General features: G+C 54.7%; 1 protein-coding gene across 1 annotated transcript; it reads left to right on the forward strand.

Moving 5' to 3' along the window:
• Positions 1-22: 22 nt before the first annotated feature.
• On the forward strand, positions 23-11890 carry LOC119114274 (multiple inositol polyphosphate phosphatase 1-like). The gene is given in 11 exon segments (XM_037238472.1): positions 23-68; positions 4103-4286; positions 6061-6195; positions 6827-7002; positions 7285-7401; positions 7928-8078; positions 9013-9113; positions 9890-9999; positions 10236-10327; positions 10330-10384; positions 11566-11890. Coding segments are annotated over 11 exon segments (1398 nt in total). The 5' UTR covers positions 23-62; the 3' UTR covers positions 11837-11890.
• The last annotated feature ends 3618 nt before the right edge of the window (positions 11891-15508 follow it).

Consider the following 15508-nt stretch of genomic DNA (forward strand, 5'->3'; position numbering starts at 1 on the left):
TACAGGAGGCGCGACCGCCAGCGTGGTGGAGCCGCCGGGGGCAGAGGACGACAGCCGCCAGCATGGAGGTGAGGACGGGCTGTAGTCAGCTCGAGATATCTCTCGAACGTGTCTGACACCAGAAACAGGCAGATGGACTTCGCGTGCATTTCGCTGTCTTTGAGCCTCTGGCATGGCTGATTTCCTGAGGTGCATCGTACAAAATGAGCCGTTTTGCTCTTTCTGGGTGTTGATCTCACACGCTGGTGCCCGTATCCTTTTTCGCAATTTACATGATTCAATAGATGTCTGGTGCGACGCACATGGTGCCCAGGCCCCGCGGGAGATATCTGAGCCCCGCGGGTGATATCTATCCCAAAAATGCGAAATTAGTCACAACCTGACCGATTACTGACCTCGCTGGCGGCCGGAACGGTGATGCGATGACTCGGTGTTTTGGAGACGGCACAGTCACCCGCATCATGCAGTCGACTTCACGCCGTTATCTTGTCTGGTTATCGATATATGTAATCAGTCCGCCACGCCACAAAACTGGGAGGCTTCTGGTTTGCGCCAAGCACGCATGACGCGCAGCGCATGTTAGCGGACACTTTTGCGATTTGTTAATCTTGCATATCCCATAATCGTCGAGCGGGATGGGTAAGATTTGGATGACGTCGACGGAAAATAGGGCTTGAACAACCGTGCAAACACGATTTGAATATAGCCGCAAACCTTCAGAAACATTGCACCATTGCACAACAAAACTGCCCGCGCTGTGCATGCAGATATCCCACTAGGCTGGTCATACAGAGCCGCTGAAGGTACGAGCTCGGCCTTCGACCTCGCCCTTGATGGCAAAGAGCCCAGTATCACTTCGATCCAAACTGTCGAAGATAGGCTGCTGGGTTAGGAGCCTATCTTGGACAGTTTGAATCGAAGTGATACTAGTCAGTCACAGTGCCGTTCCGCCCTTAAACAGTCACGCTTTCGAGACCATTCATGTTGAGCTTAGCAAATGCCAAGATTGCTAGGCGAAGCAACGACGTAAGTCGTCGACTGGTCTGCAGCCAGAGAGTCACTGGCATTACAAGACCAACATGCTTCACAGTTCAGCCCCCAAGGCTCACGGCGCCCGGCTAGATGCGCATAACCTATCGACAATGCGCCGCTCGTCCTCTTGGGTTGAACAAATTAGATACAGTGGGTCAACCAGATTTTACTTCTGCACGATCCTGTGTTCCGCCACGGGCCAAATGACTTTCGGAGATTTTCCGGTTAGATGAAAAGTTAGACTGAGGCGAACGCATATTAAAGATACTGCAAAGAATCTGGGGGTGTATTTGACACTACGCTGTACTTGTGGGATTTGTCTCGGTCTGGTCTATCTTATAAGCGTAAAACGTTCAGAACACTGTCGTCTCAGAAGTTGTCACTCACCTGACAGAATGTAAGACCTTTCAAGCGTTCACTCACACGTTTTGCCCACAGTGGAACAGGAGCGTGTGGGAGTTTTACCTGGTCGTCGTTTAATTCCTCAAAAATGGTAGTTTCCTTTTCAGGTTGCTGGGTTCCAGCCCCCCCCCCCCCCTCAACTTGGCTTCGCCCAAATTTAAGAAGGAAATAGAACAAATCCGAGGAAAAATTCGTTTCTTGGCGCATTTTGAGGGTTGGTTGTCATTTGTCAGTACCCAGACCCCCACCTTCATCCCAACCCATTTTGCAAAACCACGCCCCCGTTCACCAACGAAACATTAATGCGAGGGTAAAAGTGATGAAGGTGGCGAAACCGCATCAAAGTCCACTGTCGCGACAAATGCCGCCGCGTAGACCGCAGTTCGTCCACGGTAACAATCGTTCCGCGAATTGTTGTGACCGTGGAATTTAGAAAGCCTCTTTTCTTCGCAAACATGACTATTTTAAACGAATCTATCAACTAGGGCAATACTAAAACACATCTTAAATACATTTGTGCACGGTTTATTATTATCGATGGGACAGTATCCTAACATATAGACTAGGGCCAGAAACCGCTGTAAAATATATTTTCTTCGTTTGTTTACGGTTGTGTGCAGGATTGTCTGTTCCGCGTTCTGCTTGTATTATTTGACGCGACGTGTTATACAAAACCTCTGTGTACACCTGGCCAATAAGGTGAGGCGCTGGCTGGAAGCGGTGGCCGCTTAGGTAAACTTATCTCTGTCGCCGATTCCCATGGGTAAAATTCATCTGGTATAATAGCTTACTTAGGGTGCAGTGTATTGGTACCCTCTAGATCTGATAAAAATTTGCTGCACGTACTGTTTTCTGAACCACCAAAATAATGATGAGGTTTGGATGGAATTATAGGGTTAAATCCAAAGGAAGGCCAACCAAGCCATGCCCCACCATAAAATGGCCCAATTTGGAGAAGATTGAGATTGGCTGTAACATGGAAAAGTCAGTATCTATGTGTTAGGAATTAAAAGTGGCAGCAGTGATGAGTTGCAAAATTAAGGCACCTCTTCGGGATTTACATAAAACGTGGGGCTTTGTATCATTCCTTGATGGCCTGATGAGGTGTTTTGCTAAAATGATAGGTAAGTTAGTTTATTAGTAGTACAGCTGTGTTCAAATTTTGCACCAACTGGCCACACTGTAAAATGTGAGCTCCAAATCTTTGTACAATTGTGTGACCTCTCCTGCCTTTACCATCTTATTCCATTTTTGGGAAGTGTTTAGCAATAATTAAATTAGAATGATGTATTTAACCAGGTGAGACCAGCACCATACACCACCACCACATTATTTGTGGTACCATGATCACCACCACAGCTTTCCAGTGCATTTGAGCTGCATAGAAAACAGGTCCTGTTCATATGGGAGCTTTTGGTATCTAACATTTTGTGTGGTATTCCTTGTATTTGTAAGATAATGTGAAATTCATAGATATGATGGTAAAGTTATTATGTGAGCAACCCAAACAAGGTTTTATATATAATGAATAAGATGTAATGTGAAATATGCTAAATTATTCAATAGAACAGAGAAAAATGACCCAATTTAATAGCCTTGTGACACAATATAAATATGTTATTAGGTGACTTTGAGACTTGAAGCTTTTGCTTCTCATAGCAGTGGCACCATTAGTCTATTTTTTCACCATTTAACTTTCACCACTTGGCACCACATTATTTAACCAATACTTCCTGGTGCATTTAAGTTTGATAAGTTAGCATAAGAACTCAGGACTTGTAACAAAGCTTGGTGATACATTTTTGCTAGTTTGTGTCTGATTTATGAGGTGGTCATGCTAGATGTGGGTCACACCATATACATGCAGTGTATCTAAACACCAGGAATTCAAGACATTTTCATCATGGAAGTATGTTTCAAGTTATAAAAACAAGGTGCGAGCCTCAGAGATATTTATATTTGTGCATGGTTGATGGGCAGCTACAATCTAACTGTCTCCATGACAACCCAAATGGAAGTTTGGACCAAAAATACAGGCTTGCACACATCTATGTCATGTTGTGCTTGCTGGCTAAGCATTCTGCTAAGGGTGACAACATGACATAGTTTGCAGCCTGCAAAGTTAGTGTCAACTGCTATGGACTCTGGCACTGTCCATTGTTTGTTAGTTTGTTGATATTGGCAGGGATGCAGTATGACATTGCATTTGAACAGGGTTTTACAAATGGAAAAAGAGAGCAGTGGCTCCTAGGCTCTGCCACAGCCACCGCTGGTGGGCCAGATGGAGTGTGACTGGCAGCAGTAGTTCAGGAGGCGTTTCGCTGGCCCGCCCTCACCACTGCTGGCTGGGCTGCAGGGGATGGCCCCAGACTGCAGTCGCCACTGATAGGTCTGCTGTCGGTGGCCATGGTGGCGCTGGCTAAGGGCGCGCTCCTCCCCTCTGCCGCAGTCGCCGCTGATGGGGCTGCTGGGGGTGGTCGTGGCGGCGCTGGCTGAAGGCGTGCTCCTCCCCTCTGCCGCAGTCGCCACTGATGGGGCTGCTGGGGGTGGTCGTGGCGGCGCTGGCTGAGGGCGCGCTCCTCCCCTCTGCCGCAGTCGCCGCTGATGGGGCTGCTGGGGGTGGCCGTGGCAGCGCTGGCTAAGGGCGCGCTTCTCCCCTCTGCCGCAGTCGCCACTGATGGGGCTGCTGGGGGTGGCGGTGGCGGCGCTGCTGTACCATGCCTGCGTCACAGCTCAGGCAGGCGCCCACGAGCAGTGCTACGCCGAGGTGCCGGAACCCTACGACCACCTCGCCACCAAGACGCCGTACTATGTGGTCCAGAACAACAACGACAGTGAGGAGGTGTTCCCAGGTGAGCGACACAGAGTGCTTGCTTGTGGATGCTTTTATGTTGTCATGAGTAATTTATATATTATATATATATATATATATATATATATATATATATATATGTAGTTTTTACATAATGCAATAAAATATATATATATATAATATAAAAACACTGGTCACCCCTCGGTGTAAGCCGGGCGATTAATTGTGTGGATAGTTTCCAGTGGCAGGAATCGAACCCCGGATCTCCTGATCTGGAAACCGACACATTAACTGTGATCAGCAGCCTAGGGATTGTGCTGGTCAGGTGCCGTACATCGCGAAGATGAAAGGTACACGTACTCCGGCTTTCTTTCATCTCGTCTTCAGTCTCAGGACCCGACAAGCGATGAATACGTAACTGAACAGCACTGAACTGAACAGCACGTTCTGTTTTGTGTACAGCTTGCCACCACGGTTGAAGAAGTGGGCCTGTTTTGGCAGCCAGAAATGGAAATTGCTATATAAAGTCGTCACCAGTGGAGGAAGAAGGCCGTTCTGTTCTGTTCGACATCATACCCTTCCATATCGCTCGCTACCCTAGCTCAGGTACTGAGCGGTCCGTATTCCCTGGTATTTTCGACTTTACATGGCCACGGTTTACGTGACGGTGTGGTGCCAACAACTTTGAATAGAGAGAACTTGTGCGGACAAACAACCGGTGGGGATGGTATTTGTATGGCACGTGTTAGGCATCATGCATTTTGACGCTGCACGCATAGATGGTTCGGTATTGGGTATTCGATTCTCAGCAATGGGGCACAATCGACACACTGCTATGCATGCCGGTGTCTACGCTCGCGTGCAGCACATTTTTTAAAAATCGTTCCATTAATAAACAATTATCTTGGCCCAAATCAATAACTTCTTACCGCTCGCAAATGCCTGCACGCTACATGCACCACCGCGATGATGACCAGCGCGGTTCCCGTGACGCCGCTGCTGACAACGCGCCGCATGGCTGCACGTGGGAGCAGCGGCCCATTTGTGGTGGGCGGAGGAATGTTCCCTCCCCCGCCCCCTGTGTCACATCGTTGATGTCACGCGGCAGGGGAAAGCGCCCGCGGCTATCGAGCGGTGATGGGATGAGGTGGCCGAGTTTAGCGGTGCAGTGCTGAGAAGTCACTTGACGCCTGTCGCGGGCGGGGACTCCGGCGAGTGGGTGGGACGCCGCTCCCTTTGAAGGTTGTGGGTGTGTTTAAGGGTGCTACGACCCCGTGCTGATGGCGATTTGTTTTGTGTTTGTGTGTCGTGTTGGCGCCTGTCACCAGCATCACTTCTCCTCATCACTTCTCACCACAGTGTCTGGCCGTGCCCGTACGGGTGTCGGTCAGTGCACTGACGCCCTCCTCACCCCTGCCCGCAGTGTGCCGGTCAGTTCACTGACGCCCCCCCCCCCCACCCCTGCCTGTAGGGTTTTGGCCTGTTCACTGACGACCCCTCACCCCTGCCCGTAGGATGTCGGCCTGCTCACTGACGCCCCCTCACTCCTGTCCGTAGGGTGTCGGCCTGTTCACTGACACCCCCTCACTCCTGCCCGCAGTGTGCCGGTCAGTTCACTGATGCCCCCACCCCTGCCCGTAGGGTGTCGGCCTGCTCACTGACGCCCCCTCACCCCTGCCCATAAGGTGTCGGTCAGTGCACTGACGCCCCCTCACCCCTGCCCGCAGGGCGTCGGTCAGTTCACTGACGCCCCCTCACCCCGTGCCCGCAGGGTGTCGGCCTGTTCACTGACGCTCCCTCACCCCTGCCCGTAGGGTGTCGGCCGGCTCAGTTCTGGCTGACGGCCCGCCACGGCACGCGCTACCCGGGAGACGACGACATCATCCACATGGACCGCCGGCTGCCGCTGCTGCAGCAACACATCCTCCGCAACTACGCCGCCGGCCGCAGTCAGTTTATTTAAATTTTACATTTGTTATCTGTTTCTCTCTTCACATTCTTCTTTCACGTTCTTTCACTTGTTGCTCGATTAGATTGATGTAGTCCATAACGCCACCGGAGCGCGCAATCCATGCGGGTTAATAAAATTTGAAAGAAACATGGTAAAACAGTGGGAAAGTGACACCCCAGCTCTCCGACGACTCTGCCGTTATTTGTTGCATCCGTTTAGATGTCGTCACGCGTCAGTTCGCGGCTTAAGTACCGCTGCAACGAGGAACCTCTCGTCGCTTCGCGTGCTTCCTCTCGCTCCTTTTCGGGACATGCAATCTGTTTTCATGCTGCACTGCGATCGCAGCGGCTCGTTTTCTATCGGCTCACATTTCAGACAAATTAACACACTTCATGTGGGTGTGAACGCGTACGTGCGTACGTATGCGTGCGTGTGTGCGTCCGTGCGTGCGTGCGTATGTGCGTGCGTGCGTGCGTGCGCGCCGCTCGTGTGCGCGCCGTTGCACACGTTCCAAGCGTCCCCCGTGTTCGCCCAGGTTTGTGTGCGTCCGTGCGTGCGTGTGTGCGTGCGTGCGTGCGTGCGTGTGAGCGCCTCTCCGCCACCCCACCGTCCGCCCTCCCCCCGCGCAGGTAAGCTGTGCGCCCTGGACCTGGACAACATCCGCGAGTGGCACCAGGCGTTCGACCGCAGCATGGAGAACCAGCTGACCGAGTCGGGCGAGCACGAGCTGTTCCACATGGCGAAGCGCTTCCAGAAGCGCTTCCCCACGCTGCTCGGGGCGCCCTACGACCCCGACAAGCACAAGGTCAGTGGAGGACACCATCGGTCATTTGAGGTCACCGGGGGTCATCACAAGTCACCGGAGGTCACAGTTTATCGACGGAGGTCGCCGGGGATCACCTCAGGTCACCCGGAGTTCACTAGGGGTCAGGCACGCGCCTCACTGCGAGCACAGCAATAACCGGCTGTTTACCACTGTGTCGTCACACTTCCCCACCAGCCGTATGACGCTAGTGTTGACCCCGCCGATCGCGCGTGCGCGGGCGCGCGCTGCAGCGTGGTGACCGAGCCGGTGTCGTGTCGGCAGTTCCTGACGACCACCAAGCAGCGGGCGATGCAGAGCGGCCGCTGGTTCGCACGCGGCCTGTTCGGCGACCAGCCGGTCATCTTCCCCAAGCCGAAGACGAACGACCCGCTGCTGCAGGTCAGCCCGGGCGGGGTCAGGTCGGGTCACGGGACGCCACCGGTCGGACTAGGCGCAGTGCCGGGTCACGTCTCGGACTGTTTTACGTGTGAGCTCGTGCGGTGGCATTGGCGAGTCCGGCTGGCGCGAGTTAGGCTACAGCCTGCCCCGCCTTCCTGCTGTCAGTGGGTGTGATGGCCGAGTGGTCAGCGCCATCGACTCCCATGTAAGGACCTGGGTTCGAGTCCCAGTCGCAGCACGGCGCCCGGGCGCTGATACGATCGTTGCAGTCGCTGTCGCTGTATAAAAAGGGCGTGACGATGCCTGTTGCGTCCTCTTGAAAAACCCTTCGCCGGCCATTAGTTACTTGGTCCTAATGGTAGACAACTGACTAAACTTTCCCGCAATCACCATCTGTAGCATGAGGATGATGATTGAGGCTTAGGGATACGCCGACGGCCTAAGCCATTTCGCGCGTGACGCGATGTTCCGCGAGCGGGACGCCGCCGCGCCGCCAGGGGTGTGAGCCCGGTCTGTGCGCCGCCAGTTCTACAAGACCTGCGACAAGTGGCGGGAGCTGATCGACGACAGTGAGGACTCGCGCCGCGAACGCTACGCGTTCCAGAACTCGTCCCACATGCTCAGCACCATCTCCGGCGTGTCCGACCGACTCGGATTCGTCGGCAACATGTCCTACGGTGGGTGACGTTAGTGGATGACTACGTCAGAGGATGGTGCGCGGGCAGTCGCAGGCTGTCGTAGGCTGTCGTAGTTTTTATGAGGAATTTGGTCGCATTACGTGTTGGCTGGTGTGGTGTGATTGTGGCCCAGGTGAACACAGTTTGTGTCGTTTTGACAGACCCTTCAGCCGAAATTTTTTGGCGGTGTTTTTCCACAGCGTGTACTCTAAATGACGGCGAGGCTTTCGCTGTCCAGAGCTCCGTGGTCCGGCCCGGTGACCTGACCCTCTGACCTGACCTGACCTGACCTGAAGACCCGGCGCATTATCCCGCCTGAGCGGGATGAACCAGCAACCTGCTCTGACCTAAGGACCTGCCGCAGCAGTGTGACGTGACAGCATGACCCAGGGGCGCACCGTGACCTGACCACGGGCCACGGTAACCTGGCGCCTTTGCTGAGTGACCTGCGGTGTTATTGCCTCGGATCTGGATCCAGATCCGATGTAATCGGATCGCATCAGATGGCCATTGCCGGTCGGGCCAGACACATTGGCGTTGATAACACAGTAGTGTTAGGCTTATTCCTCGGAGAAAAAACAGAAGAATGTAGAAATAGATTGGGTAATATTTCAGCAACATACCTGTATCGAAACAATTGCTGAGGTAAATACAAAATCACTTCTGCTATTGTTTCGATAAAGACATGCTACTGAAATAGCAACCAATCTGTTTCTCCATTATCCTGATTCTTCTCCGAGGAGAAGACTATTACTACTGCCTTATCTATGTGAATAATGCTCCTCGCGAATGCACTGGGCAACTGACACTGGCGTTGCATGAGCGTCGTATCCCTCCGATCCGGTGATGGTCCCAGTTCCCGCATGTCTTGAGGATAACTTCGCCGGTCCGTGGAGGTGACATCACGTGACGTGTGTGTGTGTGTGTGCGGCAGCGGACGTGCGGCTGATGTACGACATCTGCCGGTACGACAAGAGCGCCTTCCCGGACCGGGTGTCGCCCTGGTGCGCCGTCTTCACCGAGCTGGACATGAAGGTACGACGGCCCCTGCAGCAGGCTGGACCGCGGGAGTGGGCGCCATGGGCTTCTCTGGTGGAGGATTGGTGGGAATCAGATCGAAAATTTGGGTTGGGGGCGCTGTGTGGCGACCACACCGCACGTGTGCGTTTCGTGGCATGTGCTGGGAAACGAGGACTCATTTCACGACTGCACACTTCCAGCCTGAAATGCCGCCTGTCTTTACACCGCGTGAGTTGTCATAGTTAGTTGGGCGATAATCCCACGACACCGACAGCCGGGGAGGAGCAGTGGAGATGCCCCCCGTGGGAGCCCCCGTAGGGGAGCCGTGTGACCGGCGCCGCAGGCAGGGCGCCCTCTGTGGGTCCCCAGCACGTGCGGCCGGGCGTGACCAATCGATTGTCAAGATACTGGTGCGCGCAGCGCCCGCGCATGCGCGGATATAGAACTCGGCGGCCGAGTTAAAAAGTTGGTTTCACGCCGCTCACGAGAACTGTAGCTTCACCGGCGATTATTGCATGGTGGGTTCATGCATGGCGACGGTCCATGGCCAGTGTAATCGTGCCTGTTTGTGCAGCGTGTAAAGTGGCGAAACGCTGATAGGAGATGAAGACGTGGTGTAGCCACGTTGGATCACCACCGCGGAGCATCATTTGAAACTTACTCCTTCCAACGGCTAGCCAGGTGTTAGCGGTGTTGCTGTGTTGGACGGCGGGCCAATGCTGCAGCAGGCAGCGGGTCCGTGCTGTGGCGCTACCCCTCATGCCATTGACAGTCGCCACGTGACGCGGCAGGTGTTCGAGTTTGACAACGACCTCGAGTACTACTGGGTGGACAGCTACGGCAATCGTCTCAATTACGAACAGGCCTGTCCCAAGGTGAAGGACTTCATCGATAAGTTCAGGTCAGTGCATTGCGTTGCAGTGCGGTTAGCGTGTAGTGTTCTATGTTCTCCACTTGACAAGATCCTTGTTCGCGAACGTTTGCTGTCATACCCACTCTCAACGTGTCGTGAACCGGCGTCAAAGCACTGCTCAGATGCGGCCAGCGGGCCAGGACTGTCCGTGATGTGGGTCAAGGCCTGATGCTGCCACTGCGCTCTGGTGGGCTTTCTATGACGTCATGCCCGCGCATGCGCAGTGCGGTCGGCTCCAGCCCCGAGCGGCAGCCGCTGGCGCACCTCTACTTCTCCCACCTGGGCGGCGTGCTCAAGTTCATCACCCGGCTCGGCATCTTCACGAGTCGCGCCCGCTGCGCAGCGGCGACTTCGGCACCGCGCGCGCCTTCAGGTGAGAGCCGCTCTGAAGCGGCGCCGCCGGCTGGCTGGCCGGGACAGCATGGCGACCGGGGTCCCAGCTGGCCGGGACAGCATGGCGACCGGGGTCCTAGCTGGCGGGGACAGTATGGCGACCGGGGTCCCAGCTAGCCGTGACAGCATGGCGACCGGGGGTCCCAGCTGGCCGGGACACACACGGCGACCGGGGTCCCAGCTGGCCGGGACAGCATGGCGACCGGGGTCCTAGCTGGCGGGGACAGTATTGGCGACCGGGGTCCCAGCTGGTCGTGACAGCATGGCGACCGGGGGTCCCAGCTGGCCGGACAGCACGGCGACCGGGGTCCCCAGCTGGCCGGTACAGCACGGCGACCGGGGTCCCAGCTGGCCGGGACAGCATGGCGATCGGGGGTCCCGGCTGACCGGGACAGCACGGCGACCGTCAGCCACCTGCCCTGAGGCGACGATTGGATGGCTCAAACGTCGCCAGCCCCGCGGGTCGCTAAATCTTTCGCAGCGTCGGAAGATAGAATGACCCCTCTGCCAGTGTCATTCTTGGTATCCGGTAGCACAGCTATAAAAATGGCGTTAGCTCCGAGTCCCGTGTGCTTTTAATCGGCCATTCGGTAACTTCTTTTGCTTTTGACCTGCCGTGTCGGGCAAAACGCGACTCATCTATGACATTTAGCGCTTTGCATGTATGGGCGGAGTAAAGCCGATAAAAACATCTCACTCCACCATTCACCTTCAGTAAGCAGTGCTACTCCCCGTGAAAGCGTTGCGAGCGGCGCACCCCCGAGAGTAAGTGTTGGCTCGCTGAATGTGGCTGAGTCGCCACGCTCTCCGTCTCAGGACGTGGTTCCGTTGCATCTCCACCATTGGGGATATTAAAACAAGCTCCGTGCAGAAGCAAACCAAATCCGCCTCGGGGCATTGAAAGGAGTGAGAACATGAGAGCCATCCCAGAAGCAACGCTCGCACTTTCGATCCACCAGTTACAGCTCTCGGATGTGAACTGCCCGTCCCAGTTCCGGCGTTATGTTCTGTGTAGCCCATTGTCTTCGTGAACAAACAAGCCCTACGATTTCTGTCCCGTGATGTTTGGATATGACGCCTGTTGGTCTTAAGCCCTCCTTCTGTGTAAGTGACTTCCACCAAGCGTGCTCGGTCGCTGACTCCGTCCCGCCCGTCCGCCAGCTCCTCCTATCTCTCGGCCTTCGCCTCGAACGTAGCGCTGGTGCTGTTCGAGTGCGGCGACGGCTACCACGTGTCGGCGTACGTGCAGGAGCACCCCACCCGGCTGCCCGGCTGCCCGGGGCAGCTGTGCCCCCTGGAGCGGCTCGTCAGCCAGTACCGGGACGTGGTGGACGGCTGTGATCTGACCACCATGTGCGCCAGCGGCGGCTGGCTGGCCACCATGTGGAAGACGCTGGTCTGGGGTCTGCCGGCGCTGTCCGTCCTAGTCTGATGCGGCCGGCGCCGGGTCGGGCGACGGCCGAGGGGGATCAACTGCGTAGTGACTGCGCTGGGCCGGGGCGACGGTCGAGGGCGATCAACTGTGTGGTGACCGCGCCGGGCCGGGCGACGGCCAAGGGGGATCAGCTGCGTGGTGACCGCGCCGGGTCGGGCGACGGCCGAGGGAGGATCAACCGCTTAGTGACCGCGCCTGGCCGGGCGGCAGCCGAGGGGATCAACTGCGTGGTGATGCATGTGTGCGGATGGGTTATGTAGGGTGTGTGGGGCAGTTGATGTGGGAGTGTGTGGGCGGGGGATTTGGGAGTGTAAGCAGGTGATGTGGGAGTGTGAGCGGGTGATGTGGGAGTGTGAGCGTGATGTGGGAGCGTGCGAGGCGATTCATGATGCTGACGGCCTCAGCAGGAACGGCGTCGTTAGTCAATCGTACCCGTTACTTGGGTACGAAAAGCCTGTGAGGGGAATGTTTAGGGTTTTAGTACGTCAAAAGTATGTATCGAATGGAGTGTTTCTCTCAAAGCGAAGTGCCTTAGCTGAAGCCGTCTGCAGGGCTTTGGTATCTGCAGGTTTTAGTGTGACTGATATTTCGTTGTTGAATTGCCATGCCGTAGGTGATGACAAAATCAAATGTTTTTAGATCGGCCAAGAAAAAGTCGTCCAAGTGCATTGATATGAGTGTGTAGAGAAATGATCTGAGATCTGCCTTGATATATGCATGTTTTAGTCTCGTGACGCTCGCTGATTTTGACCCTTGAGCTATACAAAACAGTGTTCTAGCTTATAATGTACACCCTGCTCCACCTGGCAACGGGGCGTTACATTTTCATGTCACGATCCGAGCGACGAGTGCCCGGTAACCCATTTTGAGCGGCGGTCTCCCGGGAAGTGCGTGGAAGGGTTTTCACAGATGGGGCCACAGGGAGGGTAGACCACAGTTTTTTTTCGAAGCATTTGCAGAAATGGTTCGAGAAGTGCCCGTGTAAGTAAGCGCACTGGAAATCAAAAGGCTCTGCTTCGGTGAAGGGGATGTGTTGATCTGTTGTCTTCCGTGGGGAGAAGTTCAGACGGGCTTCACGCTAAATATATATCGTAAGTTGTGATAAGGGAAATCTTGATTTTCCCTTGGTGTTGACGCTCTTAAGTGTGCCAGCGTAGGGCACCGTAGCCACTGCGTGTCTCGCCAAGCATCCACTTACTCGTCGGCGATGGTCACAAAAAGGATTCCAAAGTGATAGCGTTTCGTGAGCTTCGTGAGTCATGAGTGTGCTTGCCAGTGCAACCAACAAATACAATACTCGGGCACTAACAGATGTTCATACTTGTGTTTAATACCGCTTCAGCGGAATCGATTCCAGCTGACTCGCCCCGTGTCTGATCCGACTAAAAAAAGACCAGGTCTGGGACGGATTCCAATGGGCTGTATTTCTGTGACGACAGCGTGAAAGATTACCTGATTTATGACCCTCGTTGAGGCGTTGACGGGGCATTTATTCTGCTCACAATGCAGTTGTATATGATTATGTTCCATCCTGCGCACACATTAGCTGTCACGCTGTGAACACATCCTGTTGTTTACATCCCTACGTCCGTGTTCGACCCGGATATCGCCGAGAAGCATGCACAATTGACTCGAGAACTCGGGGGGTGGTCTTCTTTTCGCAATGAATGACACGGCTGTCATGCGAGACGGAAGAAACTGGGACAGCTAGCTGAGCGGGGTGGCTGGCTACCGATTACATTCGTATAAATTTTCGGCTCAAGCTGAAGGTTCTGTCCAATCATATCGTAGATATGCATTCGTCTTCGTTCCCAAACGAACATACCTTCATAGAACGTGCGGGAGATGACTACAGGACACCAAACGCAACAATTGTAGCATATTCCCCTTGATCTGCACTAATTTCCAGTTCATGCATTTACTCTAGTACAGCTTCCTGCACTGAACGAACTGTTACTTGGGCTCTGACGTCACCGAGAAGCCACCCCCCGCTCTGAGGTCACACGAACGTGCTTATCCCTCTCATAACGTCACATGGAGGCACCCGAATGGACGTCAGCTGCGTGAGATCCTGCTGGCTCAAACTCCAATCATCTCGTGTTCGTCACAGACGGGGCCATGTCGTAAACTCGTGTATTCACTACTGGCCACATGTGTGAGGTCCCATGAGGCGACGCTCGGACGGTAGCCGGGGGTTCTAGCGATCGACTGGAATATTAAACACGTGACAGCGTACAGCCATGATGTCTCGGGCGCTTAGCCAGTTCACCACCAGCTGTAGCATAGTGCGCTTCAGCGCGATGCACCTTTTCAGCATCTTTTGATGCTTCTGGCACCAGGTTGCGATGCTTGCAAGCTTCAGCGCTTCGGGGCCAGGGCTCATGCCAGGCGTTGCCTCCTGACCTGATGTCAAGAGCCGCCGCCGATGGATGTCAGACGTTCAGGAGCAGGGTCCCGGTGTCATGACTGACCAGGATCCCGGCGTCAGGACTGTTCAGGATACCGGTGGCAGGACTGATCAGGATCCCGGAGTCAGGACTGATCAGGATCCCGACGTCGGGACCGATCAGGACCCCGGCGTCAGGACTAACCAGGATTCTAGCGTCGTGACTGATCGTCTTGCCTCGACACTTCCCGGCAAAATTTCCAGACTCGTCGTCCCCCGCAACAGAACCACATCACTCCACAACGGCCAACCCGCAGTTCAGCTTCTCGCCCTCGCCGCTGTCGGCTGGGCGGTGCCCGCGTGGGCCCCTTACGGACCCCGGACGGTCCCTGGTAGACCCGCAGGGACCCGGGCAGGCCCCGGCGGACCCGCGGCTGTCGGACGCCGGCTCGGACCGCGAGTCCCACGGCGCGCCGGCTCGAGCCGGGGACTCCAACAATGCACGGACGGAAGATGATAAGGCTTCTGAACCACACACGGGACTCAGCGGGTGCTGTGAGCGTTCAGGGGTACAGTCAGAGGTGCGCAGGCCTGGGGCAGTCCCCAGCTATCACGAGGTGGCAAGGTACAAACCTATAGCTGGCGGCCCTTTCACTAGGCCGCTGTGTGATATTTGTCATATTGTGACATAAGGTACCACGTGCTTTATTTTCTATCGGTGGCTATTGTTCTCAGTAGTCGGACAAATCAGCTACACATTACAGGCTTTCATTATAATCTGGGTTTCTTTTTCAACCTTGTGGTAGTGTGCCGAAGTGGTTAAAGTAGTGAGCAAAAGCAGGGAGCGCAAACAAAGTATGACGCATTATTTACACCTTAGAGAGATCAGCTAATCTAACAATACAAGATGATATAGAAAAACTACAGAAGTCACGCAGCAGTCAAAACAAGGTCACAACGGCCGTCGGTGCGTCATTGTCAACCAGTTAAGGCTAAGGGTTAGCGACTGTTTGCGAGAACTTCGCGCCCTCTCCCACACTCCCTCCAGTGCAAATCAAGCATTATACACCACTTATAACTACGCCCACACGTTCTGGGCGAGGTGCACAGATAAAGTCCACATCCTCTAACAAATCTGATGCGAACGCGCCCTGCCGCTGTGTCTCCACCTGATCCCACCAACTTGAAGCCGGGATGCGGCTGCTCCGGCCATTGGATGCCCTGCCTGATCTGAGTAGATGACCCGCCTTATCTGATTATATGTCCTGTCTGGTCCGAGTAGA

Source organism: Pollicipes pollicipes, unplaced genomic scaffold (genome assembly GCF_011947565.3).
Source record: "Pollicipes pollicipes isolate AB1234 unplaced genomic scaffold, Ppol_2.1 Scaffold_7262;HRSCAF=8765_pilon_pilon_pilon, whole genome shotgun sequence".
Lineage (NCBI taxonomy): Eukaryota > Metazoa > Arthropoda > Thecostraca > Pollicipedomorpha > Pollicipedidae > Pollicipes > Pollicipes pollicipes.